General features: G+C 52.4%; 3 protein-coding genes across 4 annotated transcripts; 2 read left to right on the top strand and 1 right to left on the bottom strand.

Moving 5' to 3' along the window:
• The first annotated feature begins 3,866 nt into the window (after positions 1 to 3,866).
• On the top strand, positions 3,867 to 5,081 carry PRR30 (proline rich 30). The gene has a single exon (XM_035000529.1). The coding sequence runs from the start codon at positions 3,867 to 3,869 to the stop codon at positions 5,079 to 5,081; it is 1,215 nt and encodes a 404-aa protein (XP_034856420.1).
• Positions 5,082 to 8,134: 3,053 nt separating this feature from the next.
• On the top strand, positions 8,135 to 11,936 carry PREB (prolactin regulatory element binding). 2 transcript variants are annotated; one of them, XM_035000755.1, is made up of 9 exons: positions 8,136 to 8,468; positions 9,070 to 9,262; positions 9,431 to 9,651; positions 9,829 to 9,909; positions 10,009 to 10,133; positions 10,336 to 10,509; positions 10,653 to 10,725; positions 10,914 to 11,073; positions 11,238 to 11,936. In XM_035000755.1, the coding sequence occupies exons 1-9, from the start codon at positions 8,334 to 8,336 to the stop codon at positions 11,330 to 11,332; spliced, it is 1,257 nt and encodes a 418-aa protein (XP_034856646.1). In that variant the 5' UTR covers positions 8,136 to 8,333; the 3' UTR covers positions 11,333 to 11,936. The 2 variants fall into 2 exon arrangements, with proteins under 2 accessions (XP_034856647.1, XP_034856646.1); XM_035000756.1 differs by lacking the exon at positions 10,914 to 11,073 and having other exon boundaries at positions 8,135 to 8,468; positions 11,238 to 11,291.
• On the bottom strand, positions 11,879 to 17,259 carry ABHD1 (abhydrolase domain containing 1). Its single transcript, XM_035000527.1, is given in 10 exon segments — positions 11,879 to 12,165; positions 12,291 to 12,338; positions 12,341 to 12,455; positions 12,552 to 12,600; positions 12,761 to 12,934; positions 13,061 to 13,173; positions 13,321 to 13,366; positions 13,565 to 13,747; positions 14,313 to 14,473; positions 17,146 to 17,259. Coding segments are annotated over 10 exon segments (1,290 nt in total).
• Between the last annotated feature and the right edge of the window lie 2,129 nt (positions 17,260 to 19,388).

The following is a 19,388-nucleotide window of genomic DNA, read 5'->3' as shown; positions in this document are numbered from 1 at the left end:
TTTACTTTACTTGAACCAACTCTGTCCTTTGTGATCATCAGTTTCTTTTCTAAGAGGTTACATACATTCTATTTAATAATCCAGTTGAAAATTTTCCTAGCAAACTAGAAACTGATTTGAGATCCTAGAATTTGTTTTCCCCCCCTTTTTTAATATTTACCGATCTGCAGTATCTGACACCTCTCTTATAATTATGATTTCTCCATGAATACTCAAGGTAGTTCTGCAAACAGCCCCTTCCTACTGTGTCATATGTACAGCTCAAACAGAAAAGAAAAGAAAAAATTGCCAAGGTTAAATTTTCTTAAGTAATTTTCAATTTACCCATTCATTCATCTATCCTCTTAAGAAACATGTACAGATTTCTGGAAAGAGTATGCTATATAGCATTTGAAAGAAATAAAACACAGTGTTCTTGCCTAGGATTGGGGAAGTGGAGGGTGGAAAGAGTGTGTGGTAGATAATATCTATAACAGGAAACAACTAGCAAACTCAAACAAGTTCATTACAATATCACATTTCCAACTTGGACTCCAAGTGCTTAGAGAACCTCTACTCACTTGGTCAATAAAATTTTACTAAGCATAGAGTAATTAACACAAACTAAGGGAGAGATTGGTTAGTGCAAATTGAAGTTATTATAGAAATTTTTGTTTGAACAGCAATCTTCAATTTGGGGTCCTCATACCCCTAGGGGAACATGAATATTTTCCAAGAGGACCCAAGTTCTAGGGTGACCAATTGTCCCAGTTTATCCAGAACTGTCTTGGTTTTAGCACTAAAAGTCTCATGTCCCAGGAAGTCCCCCAGTCCCTAAGGCTGGATCTCAACTTACCTATTTCCTCCTCTCTAAAACTGATGTGCCCGAGATTTTGCCTGGTTTTCCTTTCCCACCACCCACCTTTTCATAAGTGCCCATCTCTCACTTTATACAAGCTGTGACTCCTACTCATTCCTAAATTTATTATGACTTGCCCGGACTCAATAAACCTCCAGGGCACCTAAAAAAAAAAAAAAAGACAATTAGAAATATATATTTTTAAAGAATTTTATTTATTTGAAAGAGAGAGAGCTCGAGCGGGGGTGGGGGTGGGGGGGAGAGGCAAAGGGAGAAGCAGGCTCCTCGTTGAGCAGGGAGCCCGACGCAGGGCTTGATCCCAGGACCCTGGGATCATGACCTGAGCCAAAGGCAGACAGTTAACAGACTGACCACCCAGGCACCCTGACATTTAGAAATATTGATATGGGCACAGCCTTCTTTAATATAGGCATCATAGCTCCTTGGAAGGGCATCTCATCTTTCAGTCACATATTGTGATGGTTAATTTTACGTGTTAATTTGACTGGGCCATGGGGTGCCCATATATTTAGTTAAACATTATTTTTGCGTGTGTCTGTGAGGGTGTTTCTGGATGAGATTAATGTTTGAACTGGTAAACTGAGTGAAGCAACTTGACTCCCTATTGTGGGTGAGCCTCATCCAGTCATTGAAGGTCTGAATAGAACAACAAAGGCAGAGTAAGGGAGAATTCACTCTTGCTGCCTGGTTATCTTCAAGCTGGGGTATCAGTTTTCTCTTGCCTTTGGACTCAGATTTGGACTGGAACTGACACCATCAGCTCTCCTGGTTCTCAGGCCTTTGGACTTGGGCCGGAACTATGCCATTACCTCTCCTGGTATCTAGCTTGCTGACTGCAGACCTTCGGACTTCTCAGCCTCCATAGATACATGAGCCGATTCCTTATAATAAATCTCTTACCTGTCTATCTAGCTATCTATCGCTATACATAAATATACACAACTGTATGTCAATAAGAATAGATGACTTAAATGAAACAGATACTTTTTTGGAAAGACACCAATAGGATATATCTGTAACTATCATTTATCTATCTAGATATAGATACTAGCCAAAGGAAGAACATGCTTAGATATGTGATAGTTGCGTAACCTGTGAGTAAACTAGAAAACAGTAAATTGCACACTTTAAATGGGTGGAATTTATGGTGTGTGAGTTATACTCACTAAAGCTGTTGAGAAAATAGTTATTAAAACATAGAAGTATATCCCAAGGGCGGAAATGGTATAGAGCATGAGCCACTGCTCAGAAAGCTGTTTTCTTTTTTTTTTTAAGATTTTATTTATATATTCATGAGAGACAGAGAGGCAGAGGGAGAAGCAGGCTCCCAAGGAGCAGGAAGCCCGATGCAGGACTTGATCCCAGGACCCTGAGATCATGACCTGAGCCGAAGGCAGACGCTTAACCATCTGAGCCACCCAGGCGCCCAGAAAGCTGTTTTCTTAAACAGGGCTTTGAAGAGAAAGCCCAGCTGAGAGAGGCCTTTGGAGAGAACCCCAGATGTAGGAGGCGGTGGGAACTGTGAAAAATACGGGCAGAGAGGAGGGGGGAGGTTAGTTCCTGACGGGGAAACCAAGTGCCCCCAAAGAATTTTGTCTGCTTTAGTTTTGTTTTTTTTTTTTTTTTAAGATTTTATTTATTTATTCGACAGAGAGAGACACAGCAAGAGAGGGAACACAGCAGGGAGGGGCAGAGGGAGAGGGAGAACCGGACTCCCCGCCAAGCAGGGAGCCCGATGCAGGGCTCGGTCCCAGGACCCTGGGATCATGACCTGAGCCGAAGGCAGACGCATAACGACTGAGCCACCCAAGCACCCTGTCTGCTTTAGTTTTGTCAAGGGCCAGCCTTTGGATGATCTCTGAAGGAAGGTCCTAGAGCCTTGAGGAGAGTGTGTTATGTCAGCACCTGACCTTTGTGACATAGGCAGGAGATGCCAGGCAGAGCTGCCCCCCAGGGAATGGGGCTCATAGCTCCCGAGGGGGGCAGCAACGCCGCCGCTTAGACAAAGTTCAGTCTCCCAGAACTTTTCACCAGCTGGCCCCACGGCTGCTGGTCGTGCTGCTCCCACTGCTGGGCGTGCTGAGGGCCCGGCCGAGGCAGAGGACATCAGCATCAGGGGTGACAAGGAGTCAGGCAAACCGGACGGGCAGGAAACCAGGATGCTTGCAGAATCCCTGACTCAGGTTTAGGGGAGCAAAAATCTGTAACAGAAGACCTCCTCCTGGCTGGAGGACCACCGAGGGCAAGGTTCGGACAGAAATCTGGGTCAGAGTGAGTTTAGGGTGACAGATGCTGGGGACGGAGGGGGTGTGGCCACCATTTTGTGACTGTCCCTCTCTCTCCCAGGTTCCTCACTGCTAAAGTGCCTTGTGAAACACAGCTCACAGCTCAGAGGAACCCTCATTGGTAAGAGCTCACAGCACCAGAACACAATTTCTAGTCCCACCTCAGCGGCCATCCTCAAGCCCCCTCCTCCACCTCCGTTCTACCTGCCCCCCCACCCCCCCGCCATTCTTCTCATCTCTCACCTTCCCTGGAGCATTTTGCCAGCTCTTCTGATCCCAAAGGTGCAAGGATTTAGGGTCTTGGTAAATCAGTCTTCAGAGCCAGAAGTGGACCAATTCTCCCAATATCTCCGATTCTGTTCCTTTCTCTACAGGTCCTTTGGGCTGTGTCTTCCTCCCTAGCTCACCCAGACGATTGATGCTGTCCCTCAGCTCCCAAGAGGCAGCTCTGATTCTCCATCCCTATACATCCCTCATCAATGGCTGACTGCAAAGTGAGAGGCCAAGTTTAGACCCAAGCTCCCACCCAGACACTCAGAGAGCCTAGTGCTACAGGCCTGGGTGGCTCCTTGTCCTGGCATCAACAGCTGCACCAACCCTGGGCTGGAGCCACAGAAGGCCCTGATTTCTCAGCCAGGTCTGGCCTCCGAGATACTGGTCCTGATTCTGCCAGGTCTCTCGTCTCTGGTCTTGAGGCCCCAGTCCCTTCTGAATTCAAGGCAATGTTGCCTCAAAACAAGGACCAGGTGCTGCTACAGAACGCAGCGCCCCCTGGGCGCCCCCCTCTGAGCCCCTCACAACTTGTGGACTCCTCATCCAGCAACCTACAGCCTCTGCCTCCCCAGCGACCACCCCCTCTCTCCCACTCTCCTTGCTCCCCTCCGCCACGGTCCCACTCTCTAGGCTCCCATTTCTACTCTTCTGACTCAAATTCTGACTTTATCCTACACCCTTATTCTTCCTCTCTCCCAAGCTCCCCCAGTTTCTTTCATCAGAATTACTTCTCTCTTTCCCACCCCCCCTCTTCCTCTCCCTCCCACCGGCCATACCCCTCCCCTACTCACACGCATCCCTCCTCTCCCTCTCAGCTACAGAACACCTCTCTCCCCCACTCTCATTGCCAGTCTCCTTCCCCCCCAGGAGACTGCCCTAGCTCCACCGTCACTTCCCCGACCCCCAGCCTACCTTCTGGTGGGGTCCACTCAAACAGGCAGACATGGCCCTGGCATCACTACGGGGACACCGGCTCCCCTGGGGCGGTGGGAGAATGCGTGGCAAGCGAGAGGGACCCTGCGGAGTTCCGGGACCCAGGAGCCCTGGCCCAGGCCCTGGTGGTCCATCTGGGGCACCGGCGCATCGCACACGACCTGCGGTTACTGCTTTTGCAGCGCCTGTGGCTTGGCAGGACTGGCCAGGCCCCCGTTGTAGAATATCCCATATGCCTGCTGTGCCTCAAGCCCCGCAGCCCCTCTTGCCCCATCCCCAGGTACAGGACTGGACCCCGGCTGCTTGCCTTCCCCCAGCTACTGCCCTGTGCCCAGGGCCAGGAATCCGGACCACTCCGCATAGGCATTGGCTTTGGCCTCCGCCTGCCTCGGGGCCAGGCCAGGGCCTTGCATCTCTTGCCAGAAAGAAAGCCAGAGGAAGCAGGGCCTCAGGGCAAGGCTGTTCAGGCCCATGGATATCAAACCCGGGCATCCCAGGCTCCAGCAGCTCAGGCAGCAGTGGCTCAGGCGTGGACCCCTCCAGCCCGCGGCACATCCTCCCAGGCCGCGAGTCTCAGATCTACAGGCCTCCAGTCACCAAACTCTATGTGCTTCTCAGGGCCTCTACCTCAGGCACCCAAACAAGCCACTGTCTCCCTGAAACCCAGGCCTTTCTCTGCGTCCAAGGGGCCTGCCTCTCCAGAGCCCATTCTCCGAGAGTCACCACCCTAGTTCCAGAGCCAAGGAGGCTCTCTGGAGCACCTCCTCCGAGCCCTGCTGCCCCTACCAGGCCCCCGATCTTGGGGAGTCCCCGAGACACCCTGAAGGGCTGGCTGGCAGGAGGTCAGGTGTGTTCTCCAGCCTTGAACCCTGGGAGCCCCTTATGGAGTCTGCTCTCTCCTGGCTGAAGAAGATGAAGGGCACCCTTAGACCCCATTCAGCCTATAGTGTATCAATAAAGCCCGACCCGCAAAACTTGTGTTAGTGTCTGATGTGGAAATGTTGGGGTTTGGAGTGAACAGTCAAGAAAGAAGTCTTGAGACGCCTTCGGTGCAAAAAGGTGGTTTTATTAAAGCACAGGGACAGGACCTGTGGGCAGAAGGAGCTGCCCTGGAGTTGTGAGGAGTGGCTGATTATATACTTTCAAGTTGGGAGGGGGTTAGGGATAGCGTAAGTCTCTAAGGAATTTTGGAAGCAAGGTTTCCAGGACCTTGAGGGGACTAGCTATTGTTAGGAAAAGGTCATTTATTACTGTCTAATAAAATGTTAGTCATGAGACCCTTCAGATGTTTATCAGTGGGCCATATGCTTGGAGGATGATCGCTAACATATATCTTGGGGTTAGAGATAAAGGAAGTTTTCAAAGGAATTTTTATTTGTTAAAGGAGACTTCCAGGATCCTGCAAGTTGGGATAATGTTAAGCTAAGGTTGCCTTTGCCTCTAGCGAAGTATTAACATTGAGGCAGTGGAGTTTCTAGGGGAAGGTCACCGCCTCGCCTGTCTCAAGGACTTGTCAGTGGGCTGTTAAGTTATAAAGAAATCTAATTTTTTCTTTTGCCTTCATTTCCCACATTGATGGAGGATAGTCGGAAGGCAGGCAGGCAGGGGTAAGCGCCCCCCATCCCCCTCTGTCCTAAGAGGAAACCACCCTTAAAAGGAAAAAGCCCCCATTCTGTTATTCTAGGCTTTACTCAGTGCCCCAGCTTTAAGTCTTCCAACTGGGAGGATTTACAACTTTAGAAAGGAAGGGAATGGCCTTGGGTGTCCTAACCCAGGCCCCGGGGGGAGAGGGGGCAGGTCAACAGCCAGTGGGATATTTAAGCTAAGAGCTTGATCTAGTGGCCTGTGGCTGGCCAGCATGCCTTAAGGCAGTGGCGGCCCCGCCCTCTTGATCCCTGAAGGCTACTATGAAACACCACCCTGGAAGGAGCCCTCCACCCTTTCCCACGTGAACAATTACCTGATAGGTAGATGAGCGTGTGGACAAAAAACCTGATTGGGTGACAGTCCCATGGAGGGTTAATCAGATTAAAACAGCTCCACCAAATCACCCATAAAAACCCCTAGGTTTAACCACCAAATTGGGTCCCCTCCCTCTCAGGAGCTCTGTTAAACTTTGCTGCCCACCACTCGTCGTCTGGTCTACCTCTTCATTCTTTAAAGTGGCATGACCAAGAACTGTGGGCACTAAAGGAAAGGAAAGCTTGCAACAAACATCGGTGTCCTGCTGAGCAGACATAGTGGGTAGCTGAACCTACTGGGGACCACAACTAAACAAGGGGAGGCGGAGGGGGCACCTGGGTGGCTCAGTTGTTGAGCGTCTGCCTTCGGCTCAGGTCATGATCCCAGGGTCCTGGGATGGAGCCCGACATCAGGCTCCCTGCTCAGCGGGAAGCCTGCTTCTTCCTCTCCCACTCCCCCTGCTTGTGTTCCCTCTCTCGCTGTCTCTCTGTGAGATAAACAAAATCTTTAAAAAAAAATAAACAAGGGGAGGCGGAGAGTCAAACAGGGTGACCAAGAGAGTAGGTGCCATGTATCTGAGGAGGGCATGGGGTCCATAAGGCCTGAGCACCTGAGATGTGCAGACAGCTCTGCGGGGCCCTTTACATATTTAATTCAATCTGGTGGGACAGACAACAGCATTCCCAAAGATGAAGCCACTGGGCTCCTTCCTCTGAGTGCACCTTAGGTTAACAAGAATGCTCACTTAGGCAGCCGGGGGAGCAGCAAGAGGTGTCTCCTTGAAGGGACCGGCATTCCTAGGGTTCACTTGCAGAGAAACATCTAAGAGTCTGATGTTGAAGATCAGAAACTCAAGGGACCCACCCCTTCAGGAAGATGGAAATGCCAGGCAGAAAAGAGACCTGCCCTGCCTGGGAGACAAGTTGCCTCCCTCTGAGGGTGTCAGCAGGGAGCAGCCCCCTCCCAAACCCTTGAATGCTGTTGTGTGCAGAGCCACAAGAATGGCCAACTCTCAAATCTGCCAGCCACAGGGGATAGGTGTTTGGTTGAGGTAAATAGCGGTTTCCTTGAACCAGGAAGTGGTGGGGAGTCTGGGTGGCTCAGTTGGTTGGGCGACTGCCTTCGGCTCAGGTCATGGTCCTGGAGTCCCGGGATCGAGTCCCGGGATCGAGTCCCGCATCGGGCTCCCTGCTCGGCAGGGAGTCTGCTTCCCCCTCTGACCCTCCCCCCCCCATGCTCTCTCTCAGTCTTTCTCAAAATAAATATAAAAAACAAAAAACAGGAAGTGGTGGATTGAGGATTTGAAGCCAGTTTTATTTTAAAGTCCACTCTGCCTCCATTAAAAGGCAAAAGACACAGTTCATGTTGAATTTCCAAGGTGTGTGACCTGCAACAAATCACTCCCTCTCTGAGATATAAGGACTGAGCTTGTGTATCACTCCTGAAATGGGGACAGCCGTAACCAAGGATTTTTAAGTCATCTCTACATCCAACCTGGGGCTCAAAGCTCAAATTTATAATCCTGAGATCAAGAGTCACATGCTCTACCAACTGAGCAAGTCAAGAGCCCCCACAGATTTATTAAAGGTTTGCTAGCATCCCTTAACTTTTATTAGCTCCCCTCCTCCGGAATCACCAAGCCGAGCCCCTGGAAGAAGAGCAAGCCTCTCGGCCCCGCACAAACATGGTGGAGGCTGACGTCACAAGGGGGACGGAATCCTGAGGGGGGTGTTGGCTCACCGGCCCGCTAGTGCTGACGCGTATTGGCGGTCCTGCGCCTGCGCAAGGAGAGAAGCGGGCTAGGTGCGCGTGCGCACTGCGCGACAGCCAGACCCAGTTAAGACCGGCCGCGGAAGTCCGGTTCCCTGAGTGTCGTTTTGGCAAATCTGTGGGTTAGAGTTTTGGCACCTCGGAGGGTGTGACAGAATCCTCCTGGGGGCCACGGGACCAAGTTAAATAGCGGCCGGGACGGGCATGTCCCAGGTGCCGCAGTACGTACAGTGAAGCGCGCCGCGAGCAGGATGGGCCGGCGACGGGCGCCAGAGCTGTACCGGGCCCCGTTCCCGTTGTATGCGCTTCAGGTCGACCCCAGTACGGGGCTGCTCATCGCTGCAGGCGGAGGAGGTGCTGCCAAGACGGGCATAAAGAATGGCGTGGTGAGAGCTCAGGGCCACTGGGGCCGGGTCACGGCAGGGGTGATGGTGGTAGGGGATCTTGGGAATGGCCGCATCTCAAGCTTCAGACCTTACCTCTCCCCGGTGGGAAGTCTAGGCTTTTCGGGCGCCCCGGCGCGAATTTCAGCTAAGAACTTACTCACCAGGAACTCCTAAGGTAGAGTAAAAATACACAGCGCCGCTTAGGCAGGAACTTAGGCTTCAACTCGAGCTCAAGAGCAGCCCCAGGGGTCTTATCCTGGACTTTTCTGGGGAGGCCGCAAAGACTTGTCCCACTGCTGGAGAGCAGTGGCAGGAGTGCTGCATTTGGCCTTTAGGCTGGGTTTCTTCACTCCTCTGAGGGTCACCCTATTATTTTGTAAACTGGAGGTATTAACCCCAACCCTCCTTGCTGTACAGATTTGTGCGGTTGAAAGAAAGAAACCAAGAGAGGGAAAGAAGCAAGCAGGCTGGAAAAAGCCTTTTAAAGTAGAAAGTGCAGTAATCAAAGGGGTAGGGCTTTAGACTGTAAGATGTAAGTTTGCCCTTGAGGTGCTCTCTGGGCACCCCTGAACCTTGCTCATCCTAGTTCTCTCTTCCACAGCACTTTCTACAGCTAGAGCAGATTAACGGGCGCCTGAGTGCCTCTTTGCTACACTCCCATGACACAGAGACACGGGCTACCATGAACATGGCGCTGGCTGGTAACATCCTTGCCGCAGGGCAGGATGCCCACTGTCAGCTCCTGCGCTTCCAGACCCATCAGCAGAAGGGCAAAACCAAGGCAGAGAAGGCAGGTGAGAAGCTCCCTCTTTCGCTTTGGGGAAAGGGTTAAATGAGTAAGATCACTTATTTTGGTTTCTTAAAGAAATGGGGCAGGAAGAAGCCGGATGTTCACTACTAGGGAGGAGACCAGTACTACTTACTGTAGAAGCCTGGAACCTGGCAGGCTCTTTGTATTGCAGGTTGCAAGGAGCAGGGGCCTCGACAGAGGAAGGGGGCAGCCCCAGTGGAGAAGAAGTCTGGAGCTGAAACCCACCAGGAGAGGATAGAACTCAGTGTAGAGAATTTGCAAGCGGTGCAGACAGACTTCAGCCCTGATCCGTTTCAGAAAGTTGTATGCTTCAACCACGATAACACCCTGCTTGCCACTGGAGGGACGGATGGCTACGTTCGTATCTGGAAGGTATGATTTGGGGGATTAGGGGATCAGTGTCGATAGCAACAAGGCCAGAATTGTGAGAAACCGAACATGGGTTTTGGGAGACTTGTGAGTGAAGCCTGCACTGAGTGGCAGAGACGGGTGGGGATCGTGGCGCCTTGCCAGGTACCTGGGGTAACCATGCTGGTGGTTTGGCTGCAGGTACCCAGCCTAGAGAAAGTTCTGGAGTTCAGAGCCCACGAAGGAGAGATTGAGGACCTGGCTTTGGGGCCTGATGGCAAGGTGAGGAAGTGAGAGGGTGGAGAAACTAGGTGATGATGCTGCTTGTCCAGTAGGTGGATCCCCTAACTGTCCATCCTTGGAATCTTGATTCCTGACTAGTTGGTAACTGTGGGCTGGGACCTTAAGGCCTCCGTGTGGCAGAAGGATCAGCTGGTGACACAGCTGCAGTGGCAAGAGAATGGACCCACCTTTTCTAACACGCCTTACCGCTACCAGGCCTGCAGGTGTGAGACCCCAGAGGGTAGCTAAAAGAGGCACAGCCTAGATGTGGTGGGGGAGTGGGAAAACACTGGGGGGAAGCTGGGGAGGATTGCAACCTTGGTGGGTATTACCCCAGGCCTGACCAGGGTACAGGAGGGTACAGACCTCTGAGAAGGGCTAGGCAGGCCCTGGGAGCTGAACAGCCTCTCCGCCTGGCCCCCCCAGGTTTGGGCAGGTTCCAGACCAACCTACCCGGCTGCGACTCTTCACAGTGCAGATTCCCCACAAGCGTCTGCGCCAGCCCCCACCCTGCTACCTCACAGCCTGGGATGGCTCCACCTTCCTGCCCCTTCGGACCAAGTCCTGTGGCCATGAAGTCATCTCCTGCCTTAGTGTCAGGTGTGAGACGGTGGTGGCTTGACTGCTCGCAGGGTGCCTGGGGGAGCTCGGGCAGGTGTCTGGTCTGATGCGCTGAAGACCACTGTTAGCGAATTTTGCTGCACGGGCCTCCAGAACAGTGAACACTTCATTGTTTGTTGCAGTGACTCGGGTACCTTCCTAGGCCTGGGCACGGTCACCGGCTCTGTGGCCATCTACATAGCTTTCTCTCTCCAGGTAAGGCGTAGAGGTGGGCGCAGCCCTGAGGGCTCTCGAGGGGGAGAATCTAGACCTGCTTCAATCTAAGTGTGCAGGAAGGAGCCTGGCCCAGCCCATAGAGGGAAGGCCGTCTGGGGACAGGGAGCATGTTTTCCAGAAGGCATGTTTCCAACTAGGCCTTCCCTCACTAGTTCTTCTGTCTCCAGCGCCTCTACTATGTGAAGGAGGCTCATGGCATTGTTGTGACGGATGTGGCCTTTCTACCTGAGAAGGGTCGTGGTCCAGAGCTCCTTGGGTTCCATGAAACTGCCCTGTTCTCTGTGGCTGTGGATAGTCGTTGCCAGCTGCACCTGCTGCCCTCGCGGAGTGAGTCATTGGGGTGGGGGGTACCTACCTCTAGCTATAGCATAAATTTGCCCCTCTGGAGAATGGGCTGCTTATCTGTAGCCATCTGCCCCCTTCTTAAACGGTTCTGTTCTTAGGGCTGTGAATCCCTTTGCCTGCTGACTTCTTTCCTTACCCTCGTGCAGGGAGTGTTCCTGTCTGGTTGTTGCTCCTGTTCTGTGTCGGGCTTATTGTTATGACCATCGTGCTGCTCCAGGGTGTCTTCCCAGGTTTTCTTTAGCCTTCATGCTCCTGGGGAATCAGGGGTGTGGACACCGCCATCTTCTATACCAGAGTGGAGGCCTGGACCCTGTTGCTCACCCTACCTGGGTCCACAGTTGGGGTTGCTTCTGATGAGACTGATGGGCACTGCCTGCCCCGCCCAGTGAAAGCTTGGCTATGGCCCTGTGTGACTCTGAGTCCTGGGAACCCTTCATTCTTCATGGATCCACCCAGGACAGTGGTACCTGCAACCCAGGCCATGCCACCTGCATCTTTCCCTCTGCCTAACAGAGGCTCCAGAGTTGAGCTTGTCCTCTCTCCAGAAATATGTGAGGATGCCCAAGAACCCGGAGGTACTGCTGTCCATCTGTTGCTCTTCACATGAGCCCCTCGTGTTTGCTGGGGCAGGCCCTGGCCTGGGACTTGCAGTTAGGGAAGGAAGGGGCAAAAGGACAACCCAAGCTGTCGTGTCTGGGTCCAGCTGGTAGCTCCAAGCCAGCTTGGCTACAGACACAGTAAGTTCCTGGATGGCCTACCCTAACCTTGAGGAAAGGGAAAATGAACCTCAGACTGTTCTTCGGGAAAAGTTGATATTTAATAAATAAGCGAAGACTGAATTAAGACCCCGGTGGTACTCCTGTCCGCTCTTGCCTCTCTTGGAAGGAGAGAGACCACTGAGGTTGAGCAGCTCCGCCGAGTGCTGGAAGACGGCTTTGGCATACTGATGCAGGAGGCGGGTCATGTAGCAGTGCTGCCAGGGGAACAGCCCTTGCAGGAAGCCAGTGTGGCCACCCCGGGCTGTGATGAGCCGTGCCACGTGGGCAGAGCGTAGGGCAGCCTGTAGGGGAAGGGCTTGGGGAGGGTTGGAGAGGAGGTCAGGAACCCGGGCCTTTCCTGAGAGCCCAGGCGCGCTCTACTTGCACCTCGTGGCCCGTTTTCCCTGGGGCCTCTAAAGCATCCAGATTCAGGCTGCTCACCATGGATTGGGGAAAAGGGGTCGTCAGCTGCATTGAGGCAGAGCACAAGGTCTGGATGGCATCTACCTTGGTTCTTGGGCTTGCTGTTTGGTAGTAGGTAACACAGTCTTGATATCCGAAGGCCACAGTTGTGTAGCGCTCATCAAACTGGCGGATGGTGCAGGCCTGCCCGGGGTAGAGGGTGGGGTAGGCTAAGATGAGGCTAGGGAGAAGAAGATATTAAACAACTTTGGGCAGGGGGTGGTGGTTGAAAGACTATACCTGTAGCACGAAGTCTACATTCACCACCTTTTCCATTACTTTTCTGTTTCTGCAAAAGAGCTCATAGAGGTTTGCCTTGCCTGGACCTGACCCTGTCTGTCTCATGAGTGAGCAAACCCAGATAAAGAACTGACCTGAGCACTGGGAGAACCTGGTATGTCCGCCATCCCTCCCTGTCTGCTGCCGCCTCCCACTTGCCAAGACCCTACCGGTTCACAATGTGGCAGAGCTCAGCAGTGAGGCGCTGATTGAAGAGCAGCGAGTTGAGTGGGGTCTCCAGGGAGCGGGTGGTCTCAGAGGAATCCCAGCACGCAGATGGAGTCAGTGCCGCCACCAGCCCCGAAGCCTGCCCTGTTCGTGCTAGGTGGTTCAGCACTAATATCCTGATGGACCAGGGGCCACGAAAGAAGGGTTGCATTAGTGAGCAGGGACAGAGGAGAGGGGAAGAGGACATGGAGGAGGAAACAAAGGAAGACTGGGCCTGTGGGTCAAGCCCAGGCAACCTTTACCCTCCAAGAGAGATGCCCACGGCCAGCAGTGGAGCTCAGGAGTAGCGGTGCTTTATGTGGTTCACGACTATCTCCAGATCTTCAGTATTGTTGGCAGAAAAGGCCCTGTGGGTCTGAGGCAAACCAGATCATTGGGTAGGGAGGGAGGCCATGGCCTGAAGGCAGAAAGATGGAAGGAGGACAGGTAGGTAGAACCCCAGGGTCAGGGATCTCTTAAGGGAGTCGGGGGAAGGGCTACGATGAGGAAGGAGGGTACTCACCAGCAGTTCTTCCCCACGGCAGCCCCGGTTATTAAATACAACAGCTCTGTGGCACACACAGGTACATCTCAGCCAGACCCTCTCTAGAAGCCCCACTCCCCTTCTGGTAGCCTTCAGAAAGACCCCACGCAGAAGGTGCCCTTCATATAGTGCCTTCTCCCCAGAGGTCTCAGGGTCTTCATTGACCTCCCTGTTACAAGTTCTCAGACACGACCCACTTCCTCTGGACTTGGCCCATCCTTACCTATAACCATCCCTCAGAGCTTGGTTGGCCAGTTGGAAGATCTAGGAGTCCTGGCTACTGCCTGTGATGCCAGGAAGCAGTAATACAATGGGCTGGGTAGTAGGGTCAGGGTACTGACTGCTGCCACACTGGCCAGCCCAGTCTAGCAGGAACTGGCGTCCATCTGGGGTGTGGAGGACTTCACTGTGGTTGGGAGAAAAGGGCACACAAAGATACTATTAGGAGTTCCATGTACTTCGAAAGGTTTACCTCTCTTCCCCAACAAACAACTCCCAAACCTTCCCATTGGCATCATTTGAGGGCATACGTTATGCAAGACATTAAGATCCTAACAAGGTATGGGGCGCCTGGGTGGCTCAGTCAGTTAAGTGTCTGCCTTCGGCTCAGGTCATGATCCCGGGGTCCTGGGATCGAGCCCCGCGTCGGGCTCCCTGCTCAGCGGGGAGTCTGCTTCTCCCTCTGCCCCCGGCCCTGCTTGTGCTCTCTCTCTCGCTCGCTCTCATATGCTCTCTCTCTCAAATAAAATCTTTAAAAAAAAAAAAAAGACCATAACAAGGTGTAATGGGACATAAATGATTAAATGCTACCTCATGGTCAAGCAATTAAATAGCCCTTCCATATAGCCACTCTGATTGTTGCCCCCAACACAGCAGGGTAGATGGGGCAAAGATTACCTTCAGTTTAAAGAAGGAAGACAGGATTCCCTTGTAGGTGCAGCCTCACGTTTACCCCTTCTGTCCCTTCCTACCTCCAGTAAGGGACTGGAGGCTGAGACTGCAGGAAGACTCGGAAGGTGGTTTGGAGCTGCCCCTCAAAACACCACAGCGTAGGGTAGCAAACCTCCAGGGTGACTGGACAGTGTTGCTCCAGGAGGGCCAGAAACCAGGACCCAGTCACCAGTTGAGGCCTCTGCAACCACAACACAGTCTGCCTCACTCCCCTGGTGTCTGCAAGGCCAGTGAGACGCCCGACACCAGCGTGACGCCTCTCCAGAGGCCAGCCTCCGGCGGTGAGAAGTCTAGCACACTTCGGCCCGGAACGGCCAAGTCACTTCTGTGAACACAGTCCCGCCAGAGCCCTCAGGAACTCCAGTCCTGGAGTGCCACCTCCCTGGCGTGCCACCTCCCTGGCCTGACTCTGAACGGACTCAGTGCCAGGGCTGGGAGCTGCTGCAGCTGACCGAGTGCTGACTCTCCCACTCCGCCTATCCGTGCCCCAGCCCCAGTTTGGAGAGAGCAGGTAATATACGTTGCCCAGCTGACTCCTTGTGGAAAGGGCTGGCGTCCCCGTCAGAGGCTGAAGAAGTACAGCACCATTCTGTCTGTGGCTTTTGCTCTGCAGTTGAATTATCCACACTGGCATCTTCCTAAGACTAACTCTGGCCATGCTGGCTCCTGGCTTTAGCACCCCATTGCCACATACTCGTGTTTCCTACAGCGTGTGCTCACAGCTGAAGGGCTTCGACCACAGCACCTCATTTTCTTAGTCATGGGGCTTGCTGTTAGAGCATACTCCAAAGGAGGAATAGTCCCGATGGGAACAGATTTTTCTCTCCTTTTATGCCAGCCAGAGGGAAGGTAACAATGGCAGGGACACACAGGTCAGTGGGGGAGTTGGCCCTGACTTTAAACGCCTCTGCTGGTTCTTCTGGATGCACATCAAGTGAGAGAGGGCCTAGCCACATGGCTTACGAAAGAGGGGTGTGCTGTAGAAAGCCAAAAGGCCTCAGGCTCAAGAAATAGAAATTGCATTTCTGTTGCGAGCCCTAAGGAACCTGATGATCAGATTTCTAGGTCTTCTGCAGGCCAGTATTCACAAAAGGCTGGGTAAATTATGAACTAGAGAGGCCAAGTTGTTCATGCCACTGTCTCGAGCTGTGACTTGTACCCTGCTCCTTAAGCCCTGGAATAATGATGCTTGTGATTCATTGTGTGCTATGCGCAGGTACTAGGCTAAGCCCAACCTTAGGGGCTAGGATATTTGTAAGTGAAGAAACTATGGTTCAGATGAAGTTGTTTGCCCAAAGTCACACAGCAAGCAAGAGGCAAAGTGGAATTTGCAATTAATGGTGTTACTACCAATACTAGTAGGTAAAATTTGTTGAGTGCGCAGGTTTCAAGCATTGTGCTAAGCACTTCACATGATTATATCCTGTGATTTTCACAACAGTTCTTTGGCATAGATCCTGTGGTTCCCCCATGGGAACAGGTTTGAATGTTGAATAAATTATCTTGCCAAAGACAGCTAGAGGTGGAGCTGGGATTCAAACCCAGGTCTGACTCTAGAGCTCATGCTCTTAGTCACTGTACTCTATTACCTCCTCATTGCCAGGATTTTGAGTTATCAATTTATGGAATCCTTGATCAAACAGCTCAGCAGTGTAGAACAGATTAGGTCACAGGTTAATTTCATTTTAGCTCTAGTGAAGAGTTTCTTGACTCATTTCTTGAGAATCAATTAGTAATATGCCATTGGTCTCTGTGGATGAATCAATACTAGTCCATTACCATGCTGGGCCATCCAAACTCCTCAGGACTTCCAGAATGCACTTCCTGCATTTTAACCAGTATTTGGAAGTCAAGGAAGGGTTTGTAATATAAAGAGGCAGAGGTCTCTGACTTCTTTGTGGCTGGTTGCAAGCAAAGGAAAATGGTTAGTTAAGGTGAGCTCTGGTTTGAAATGACTGACTTTTGAAATTAGGCATGGAAGGTAAGATTTATAGGGTACTGTGAGGTTTGGATCTTTTATTAAGGCAGACAGTACATGCGAATGTAAAAAGCTCTGAAAATAGAAGTCTAGGCAACATTTAAATTCCCTATAGATCTTTTTTAAGGGCTTGAATCAATTGGTTTTATATTAGACTCAGTTACCTAGAACAGTTTAATGAAGATTAAAAAGATTTAGATTTTTCTGGATATGTAAATTAATGTATTTTATCTGAATTTCAGTGAAAAATCTCTTCAGACTTGCCCACTGCAGCATATATACATGGAGAGCCTAGAAGTTAAAACAGGGCAGAATGAACGACAGGGTTATCCATTAGTCCTGAGCTAGGCAGGGAACCTCCCCCAGCCTGTGAGAGAAGCAAGGCCCTACTAAGCTGATGAGGTGGTGGGAGTTAGCCAGAGCCACACAGGCCTCCAGTTCCTTTATTCGGTGAAGCTAGTGAGAAACTCAGCTAAACTGCCTTTTTAGAAGAGGAAAGCATCTCCCTGACACCTTGGGATGCCTTCCACCCCGCCCTTCCCCAGATGTCTGCCCACATCCTAGGGAGCAGCACCCCCCCACCCCCACCCTCCCCACCCCCGGTGCCCGAAAGGCCTAACTGGTACGGGGAGCCTACGGGATGCAGAGAATCTAGGCAGGCAAAGAACCGACTCTCCGTTAGGTGATGAGAGCAAAGCAGAACCCTGCTGCGGCACGCGGCAGGGCTGGTGGTGGGGTGGGAGCATCAGATTGCACCTGTTGCGGGAGGCGCAATCGTGCCACCTCCCACAAAGGGCTCGAGCCCCTGGCTGGAAGCTGCTCCTTAGGCCCGAGGATCCTAAACCCGCCGGCCAGAGCCCTGGACCCGCACCCGCCTGGGGCACATATCTCCAGTAGTAGCCCAAGTAGAGGGTGGCGCCAAGACCTAAAAGCAGGGAGAAAGGCTCTGTCCAGGTGCCATTCTGAGGGCTCTGGGAGGAGCTCGGCATCTTGGGTGGGTGGGTCCCGACCTCCCGACCCTCAAGTTCTTGACTGGCTCCAGCGCCCGGCCCCGCCCGTTCCAGGCCATTGACCGGCAGGTGCGGGGTCCGGGCCCCGCCCACCTCCCCTGGGCCCCGCGGCGGGCGTGGTGACGGGCGGTGCCGGGACCTCGCGGGCCGCCGAGCGGAGCCGAGTCACCTGCTAATGGCCTCCCCGCCCCATCGCCCGGGTCGCGCGCCCGGGCGCCTCCTGCTTCCGCCTCGCGGTCACCGGCGGTGCCGCCCCTGGCGAGGACTAGCGGCCTCCCCCCCCCGCCGCCATCTTGGTGAGAGGTGCCTCCAGCGCCTTCTTCAAACCCTGCCCGGCCGCGCGAGTTGGGCAGCCTGGGCACGGTCCCCAGTCACTGGCACACAGGACACAGCCCCTCCTGTGGTGGCTTCCTGTGACCTCCCCACTCAGGACACGGCCACTCACCTTGTGAAAACGCTCTACAGTCCCACCGTGTTCAGCCATTCAGTGGTCTTCCCATACTGGGCGCAGTCATTCACACCGTGACACCCCACACTGTCACACAGGTTTCAGCTATTGAGTGCATGGCATTCCACACAGAGTCTCACACACACACAGGTTACAGTCACTCACACAGTGTCACTCTGCACTGTCTCATCTAATCCCTGTCAAGTAAGCAGGACGGATATGTACTCATCACCCACTTTGTACCAGGCACTAGGGATGCCCCGGGGTTGGTGTTCCCTGTCATCACATTCCTGGAATGTGGAAATAAATATATAATTTAACAGAGCAGTGGTTTGCAACCTTGACTGAAGATTAGAATCATCTGGGAGTTTTAAAAAACTACCAGCGCCCAGGCCTCACCCCCTGCTATAGTTGGTCTGGAGAGGAGTCTGGATGTCAATATAACCTAGACGTTCTCTGGAAGATTCAAATGTGTAGTCGGGGTTGAACCCCTGTCATAGGGCATGGGGCTAGGTAAGGGAAGTACAGCTGCAGTGGGAGCACTGAGGAGGGTGCCCAAAATGACGATACACTTAAGGTGAAACCAAAAAATGAGTAGGAGTTTCCCAGGCAAAGGAGAGGTGGGGAGAGAACAGTTTCAGGAGCAGAAACAGCATAAGCAAAAGCCTGGATGTGAGAGACTTCTTAAAGGAAACAAAAGAAATCTCGTGTGTCTGGGGCATACGAGTTGGTCAAGAATCAAGCTGTGAGCAGCTACACAAAGGATGTTAGAGTTTGGGGCGCCTTAGGCTCAGGTCATGATCCCAGGATCCTGGGATCGAGCCCCACGTCGGGCTCCCTGCTCTGCGGGAAGCCTGCTTCTCCCTCTCCCACTCCCCCTGCTTGTGTTCCCTCTCTCGCCGCCTCTCTCTCTCTCTCTCTGTCAAATAAATAAATAAATAAAATCTAAAAAAAAAAAAAGGGATGTTAGAGTTTAAACAAAGGGTGGAGGAAAGCCACCAAAGGGTTTTACGAAGGGGTGGGTGACATGACCGGAATTGTGTTTTAGAAGAATCATTCAGGCAACTTGGAGAATGGATTGGAGGAGGCTGAGAAAGGAAACAGGCCAGTTAGGCTGTTAAGAGAATTTTGGAATGGCAGATGGCAGCCTGGCCTGGAGGAAGCTCCAAAGAGGAGTGAAGATCTTTAAGATAGGAGGCAGAATTGATAGGACCTGGTGGTAGGTTGGAGGTTGGGAGAGAAGGAGAAATCATGAAGGACTCCCAAGTTTCTGACTGTATGACTCAGGGATGCATGGCGCTGCCAGTCCCTGAGATAGGGGAACTGGGAAGAGGAAGGTTTGAGGAGGAGGAAGATTCATTCTTAGACACATAGAGGGTAGCGTGGTCGCTGCTAATTGTGTTTTCTTAGATTCTGTGTCTACTTGGCATCCATGAATCACAGAGCCAAACTAACAGCCAAAGTTGACATCTCACCTGCAATCCAGAGCCCATACTCTGAGCTACTACTTTAATCTAATTCTCACTCAACAAACCAGTATTTCCCCTCTCCTAAAATCAACCCAGGGTCAGGTGTCAGATAACTAGGGACAGTTCCTATGTCCCAAAGCCTGCCTGAATGACTCCAACTAGCCAATCCTAAACTGTCTACCTTGCCTTGC

The sequence above is a fragment of the Mirounga leonina genome, unplaced genomic scaffold (genome assembly GCF_011800145.1).
Source record: "Mirounga leonina isolate KUSES-001 unplaced genomic scaffold, KU_Mleo_1.0 Mir_125, whole genome shotgun sequence".
In the NCBI taxonomy this organism is placed as follows: Eukaryota; Metazoa; Chordata; class Mammalia; order Carnivora; family Phocidae; genus Mirounga; species Mirounga leonina.
Note: the sequence above shows the minus strand (reverse complement) of the source record. Positions and strands in the feature narration are given on the sequence as shown.